At 58.4% G+C, this 6,189-nt stretch overlaps 1 protein-coding gene across 1 annotated transcript in view; it reads right to left on the reverse strand.

Moving 5' to 3' along the window:
- Window positions 1-6,189, reverse strand: part of TNS3 (tensin 3) — a 142,513-nt gene that overhangs the window by 15,791 nt on the left and 120,533 nt on the right. The window contains exons 21-24 of the mRNA XM_019626569.1: window positions 5,225-5,396; window positions 2,231-2,311; window positions 1,003-1,193; window positions 26-500 (exon numbers count right to left, since the gene is read on the reverse strand). Coding sequence (XP_019482114.1) covers window positions 26-500; window positions 1,003-1,193; window positions 2,231-2,311; window positions 5,225-5,396 — 919 coding nt within the window. The remainder of the gene's footprint in view (window positions 1-25; window positions 501-1,002; window positions 1,194-2,230; window positions 2,312-5,224; window positions 5,397-6,189) is intronic.

A 6,189-nucleotide genomic window follows, 5' to 3' on the forward strand; every position in this document is an offset into this window, starting at 1 on the left:
CCCCGCCCCCCTGCCCCTGCCCTGCCTTTGGCCCCAAGCCCAGGGAGGCCGGTCAGCTCCAGCTCCTTCGGGCCCCAGGCTGCATCCCGAGACGTCAGGGCCGCCTGGGCGCTAGACGGCCTCCCCGTCCCCATGGAAGGCAGCGTGGGGACAATGCTCGACTCTTGTTCTTTGCAAAAGAAAATGAGCCAGTGCGCGCTGAGGTTCCAGGAAGAGCCCGTGGGCGTCCCGTCCCGCAGGAGCCGCGCCCCGCGCGCGCTGCCGCGTGGAGGGCAGGCCACCGGCGCTCTCGGGGCCAGCGGACAGGCTGGGGCGGCTGCAGGGGACAATTCCACGTAGCCCTTTTCACCCGGAGACCTTTTATGTTCGCCTGGAAGCATCCCGAGGAATAAATCTTCCCACAGGAACACGGGGCGATCATGCTCCCGGAGAGGCTCCCAGAGTCTCCCTCCCGTGTCTTCCAGAAACTTCACCGCAGCTTTTATAGCAAAAGGCACATCCTAACAGTGAACACAAAACCGAAACAAAACCCACGGGCAGCTTTCTGCTCCTTGGAGAAGCTGTCACGCCCACAGGACATTCGTCTGCGTGGGTGTCCTCCCCATAAAACGTCTAGAAAGTGAGGAAGTGACGCTTTCAGAGTTCAGATGGACAGCTCAGCGCCCAGGGCACAAGGCAGCTATTCCGAGACGAGCTCCACCCACAGAGGCCTTTTAAATGTGTGGCTAAGATTAGGCAAATGACAACACAACTCCTACTGCCTACTGTGCGCCTACCAGGTGCCAGCAACGGTGCCTCCCACGCAGCACCTCGCCATCCACCCTCAGGCTGTCACCTGCGACCCGTGGGAGTCACCTGGCCATTCAAGCCAAGCCCGCGTGTTTCCAAAGTGGGAGCCCGTGTTGTCCCGTCGAGAAGGGGGCAGCCTGGCCCAGCCCAGCCCAGCAGCCCGGTGTGAAAGGCTGAGCCAGTGGAGGGTCCACATGGAAACTTCTAGAATACAGTGCTCGACCAGCACTTCTCAGAGTCTGTCTGGCTGGACGAGGTGCCCAGGTGCTGGAGCTGGGGGCCACAGTCATGGGGGTTCTTGCGACCAGAGCAGGGAGGGGACAGGCGTGGAGCCCGGGTCATGGTGCCGGGCACAGCCACAAAGGCCAATTGAGGGAGAGGGGGGCCCCTCCCACTGCGGTCCCCTGTGTGAGATGACAATCGTCTCATTGAGCTCGTGGGCAGAAATGCACATTCTCGCCATTTTTATTATCTACTTAATTGAACAGAAGAATTTCAGTGAGGAAGTGGGGCTGTGCTGTTTGCAGCCACTTAACCCTTGGTGTCCAGGCACGTCTGAGAAGTCCTCCTTGGGACAAGCTTGAGGGTTTTCTTCCCGAGGTCGAGGTCACAGCACAGAACAGCCCATGGGCTGCGTGGGGACCACGGCGGGCGGTTTACTGCCGCCCCCTTTCCCAGACCCATGCCACCGCCACCGTTTCCTGGGGGGAACTTAATTTCCTGTGCCTTGGCCATGTGTCCCATGCTCCTGGGCCAGCGACACACTTTCCTCTCTGAGGGACTTCCCGGAAGTGACGAGCCCCCCAGAAGGCCATGTCTGTCATGGCTGCTGGGGGGACAGCAGCTGCCTGTGAGTGGAGGCCAGCATGTCTCGGGGACAAACGAGGTCTGCTAAAGGAATGACGGCTGTTTGCCCAAGGGCTGCCCCAGAGGGACCACCGCTCCATCGGCTGGCCAGCCTCCCTCTCAGAAACCTCTTCGAGTTCCAGTGACCAGTGTCACGTGACTTAGCTGCTCAAAACTGTGGGTGACTTCAAATTTTCCCAGCCGCCACGAGGCTGCAGCAGACGCAGGTGGCACGCGTGCGTGTGAGGTGTCTGTTCAGTCCCCCAGGAAGCTTGTCATCAGCTTGGGTTTCCCAAGAGCAGATGCAATGGTGCTGGAGGGACGTCTGTCCTTCTTCCCGCCCCTCGCTCACAATCCACAGTCATTACCAGCCACACCGTCAGGTGGCTGGCGGCAATGACGCCCTGCCCTCAGAAAGCACGCAGCCACACCCGTTCCTCAGCAGCGCCCTCACTGGGACCCACTCTTCCTACAGAAACTTAGAGGTCGCGGCGCTTCCCCAGGCGCGTAACACTCAGCTGTCCCGGGGAGCGGCGCCCTGACGTGCCCCCAGGCCCCGCCGCACGCAGGACTCAGAGCCCCGTCTGCCACGCACCTTGCTCTCTGGAGATGTCCGCCTTGTACCAGAACTTGGAGGTGTCCTGCACAAAGCTCACATGCTTATCGCCTGGATTATCTGCAAAACAGAATTTAAAACCAGGCGTTGTGAAAGGCGTTCGTATTGCTAGCGCTCACCTCCCAGGATCTGTTAGGTTGTCGGAAAAGTCATGACATATGTTTTCTGGTTTTCGTTGCAAAAATGCATCGTGACTTTTCCGACAACCCAATAGAAGGTCAAAGTCCCACCCTGGGGCAGGGATAGGGTGTCCTGGGGAAGATGACTGCCAGGAGCAAATGACAAAGACAGCGGGACACCATTACCAGGACAGTGCAGCACATGCCCGCAGCGCGCAGTTAGAAGGCGGGAGCAAACAGCTGGCCAGTGGTGCTGGACGGTGCCGGGGTCTTATTCTTATCATTTGAAATGGCTCATCATTAAATTGCAAATGAATGCATTTCATTAAAAAACATCAGTTATTCTGAACAAGCAGGAAGCCCCGTGAAAGGGGCAGCACGGCAGGGACCGTGCAGCTGCACGCCTGCTGCGGGGACAAGTCTCAGCTGCGGGGACGGGGACACAGGCTGAGGTGAGGCAGGGGCTCTGGGCTGGAGGACGGACAAGCCACAGCCCCCCGACTCCGTGTCCCCCTCCAGGCGCCAGCCCAACACCACAGGTGGCGCCGGCGCCCAGGCCCCGCTGTGCAGCCCGGGGTCCTTCCTGGGTGAACACGGTGGGTCCGGCGGNGGTGCTCTCTGCCCTGCTCTGCACCCTCCATGGGGACGTCTGCCGTGGCTTCCAGCACCCGCCATACCAGAACCCTGATGGCAGGATCTGCTGCACTGGGCTTGGTCCCCACCCCTCGCTATCTCCCCCCTGTATTTCCAAAGATAATGCATGCAAAAAACCCGTTTTCTGGCCTTGCTTTAAACTTTCAGCTGGAACCCAGGAGGTGACAGCTTCCAAGAGGTCACTCTGCACCCCTACACGCTGCGTCATCCCCACAGACCCACAGACGTCCCATCCTGGACTTGTCCTGCTGCAGTCATCACTCAGCATGTCCCTAATTGGAACGGACGCCCGAGGCCCCCCTCCGTCAGGCCCCACACAGCCCTTCAGCTGCAAAAGCCCCATTTCCACTCCAAAGAGGTGTGTGCATGGCGGGGCTTTTCAGGCTGGAATTCTGGGCGCTCATAGACCCCACCTGACAAGGCTCACCTGTCCTACCTGTGTGCACAAAGCCTCGCCCCCTTCACTTCCAGACAAGGACAGTCCCCACAGATCTGGGCTCTGTGCTGCGTCCTGAGGCCCCTCCTGCCCCGCCCCGCCCCTTCCATTCACAGGACATCTGCGCTTCCTGAAAACCCTCAGCCCAGCCTGAGGCCTGACCCTGACAGGCAAGTCTCACATTCCTCAAGGCTTAACGCCCCCATTTTCTCCAGGGAGCTTTAAGCTGAGCTTTCATCACGGACCTGAGTGAGGCCTCAGGTCCGGGCAGCACAGAACATGAGTGAGGCCTCTGAGCGTCTTGTCTGTAAAAACCAAGCCCGTCTTACTCTGACTTCCCCCACTCCTGGGGAGCCTGAGTGCCCATAGCAGGAGCCATGTGACCTGTGACATCCGCCCACACTCGCTATTTAGAGGAAAGACGGCAAAAGTCTTGTCCGTTTTCTTAGTTTGAGGCACAGTGGTGGGAAAGGCAGGAAGGCAGGGTGAGCCCAAAAGAAGAAACCGAAAACCTAGCATCCGACACACCGCGTTCGTTTTCTCATGTAAGGTTGAAAGTAGGCAAAACTAGAGTGTTCAGGGATTCGTATTTTGGTGATTAGTATAAAAACCCTTCATTCCACATTTCACTTGGGCTTCTTGCCGGGGGCGGCATGGGTGAGCTGACGAACCCTTCTGTGAACACTGGGGGCCACGGAAGGCAGGAAGTCTGCTGTTGGGATCAAGCTGGTTGCTGAGCGACAGGGCGAGAAAGGGCCTCGTGATCCCACGTTGGAACAGGCGGTGTCAGCGAGAGCACAGGGACTTTTAGAAATGATACATTCCCTAGGTCTGGTCACTGCAGAAAGCGGTGACACCCGGTAGTACAGAGCACACGGAGGGATCAGACCTGTTTGTAGCCGCCCCTCCTGGTGAGCAGACCAAGCGGAGGCTGGGCAGGGAAGTGCAGAGTGAGCCTGCCACACGTTCGGCCGTGCTCATGGACTAATGGGGACAGCACAGGACACAGGCCAGCTCAAAGGCTTCATGTGGCCAAATGTGGGGCCACTGGAATAATGGTGGGAGGGCTCAAAGCACACGGGAAGGGCCGTGCATGGGGCTGCCCGCCAGGCGTCTCCCAGACCGTGGTGCACGTGTGTCTGCTTCATGGTGATGCCACCTGTGCATTAGGCATCGCCAACATGGCTGTACACGGTCACAGCTCATGACACAGGCACTGAGAAGCGTAGGGAGGATCTGAATGGCTCTACACGCGGTTGGCTAACCTTTGCCCTCTATGCAGTGCGAGGGTCAAGGAGGAGGAAGGCACTGCCCTTGCTGGGAAGGGACACTCTAATGACTGCAGGTCCCTTAGCCTCGCTTTAATCCGTCACAGCACCGTACTGGGAACAGGCACAAGATTGGTGTGTGCAGCCTGCTCCCTGTACGTAAGGATGGGGAAGGCACACAGCCGGCCCTGGGCAGACCGTCCGTGAGAAGACACAGGAGATGATCACACGTGGTCCCACGGGGAGGAAGGGACAGAGGTGGACGGGCTGAAAACGGACATGACGCCTCCGCGGAGCCCTGTACTATTGTCCTGATACCTGAACAGTGAAACGGATCAGCTATTCCAAGCAATAAAGAAATAACGTTTACAAATAATCGAGGTCTTCTTGAATAAGGACAATGCTTAGTGAAATATACCTGAAAACACCACAGCCGCAGGGAAAGCCTGCAAGCGCGGTTCTCAGCCACCACTGTCAGGAGCAGACGCAGACCGACGCACAGGGGACGCGCACGTCAGCCCCGGGGTCCTACCTTTCTTGTTCAGCTGCAGGACAGAAGGCGGGGGGGTGGCCACCTTCATGGCCAGGCCGTAGGCGCCTCGGAAGGAGTGGCTGTCCCTGACGATGAAGGAGCCCGGCTCCTTGTCCTTCAGCATGGCGATGGCTAGGGAGGGAACACAGGGCCATGAGTGTGCCGGGGACACGGGTCTGTTTCCACTGTGACCACCGCCCTCCAGAGAAGGGTCTCTTCTCACGCCTTCTGCAAACTGGGTCAGTGGGAGTCGGCCAGGGGACAAAGTGCGGTTGGTTCCGTGCCCTCGGGAGGTCGGTGACGACACGCCCGTTCTTGCGGGGGCCTGATTGTGAAGGACACGAAGGCGCAGGGCGGCCCCCCCTCTGCGTCACAGACGTGGCCGGCACTCGAGGGCCCTGCTGCCCCATGCACACGGCTACTCAATACTTAATACAAATTCCAAGATTTGCCCCAGGGAATAGCAAAACTGTGACCATGGGCGGTTCTCTTTCCGGTGGCCCTGAGGCCAGTGTGGCCGACGGTCCAGCCTGGACAGGGCTGCACTCCTCTCTGTGGCCATCGCCATGACTCAGGGCCAGCCGAGCCCAGCACGGCCTTGCTCCGCATTTCCTAGGTGAGGCGGGCACTTTAGCTCATAATGGCTGCTTTAAAAAAACCACTCCTCCTGCTTGACTGGCAGCCCGGGTCCTGTGACCACAGCAGAGGAAGGCAGGGACCAGTTAGGGTGACAGTCACCTCAAGGTTGATGCTGCCCAGACACCTGCCAGAATTTTCTCTAGTAACCGGAATTCATCTCAGGGTTTCTTTTATATACTTTTAGCCTTTATTTAAAAAAAGACAGAAAACTAGGAATTTCAAGTATAAAGTAGCACAAAATTAACAGCCACGGAAACGCTGCCTTTCTGTAAACCAAAGGCTGTCTGGAG

The sequence above is a fragment of the Hipposideros armiger genome, unplaced genomic scaffold (genome assembly GCF_001890085.2).
Source record: "Hipposideros armiger isolate ML-2016 unplaced genomic scaffold, ASM189008v1 scaffold_685, whole genome shotgun sequence".
Classification (NCBI taxonomy): Eukaryota; Metazoa; Chordata; class Mammalia; order Chiroptera; family Hipposideridae; genus Hipposideros; species Hipposideros armiger.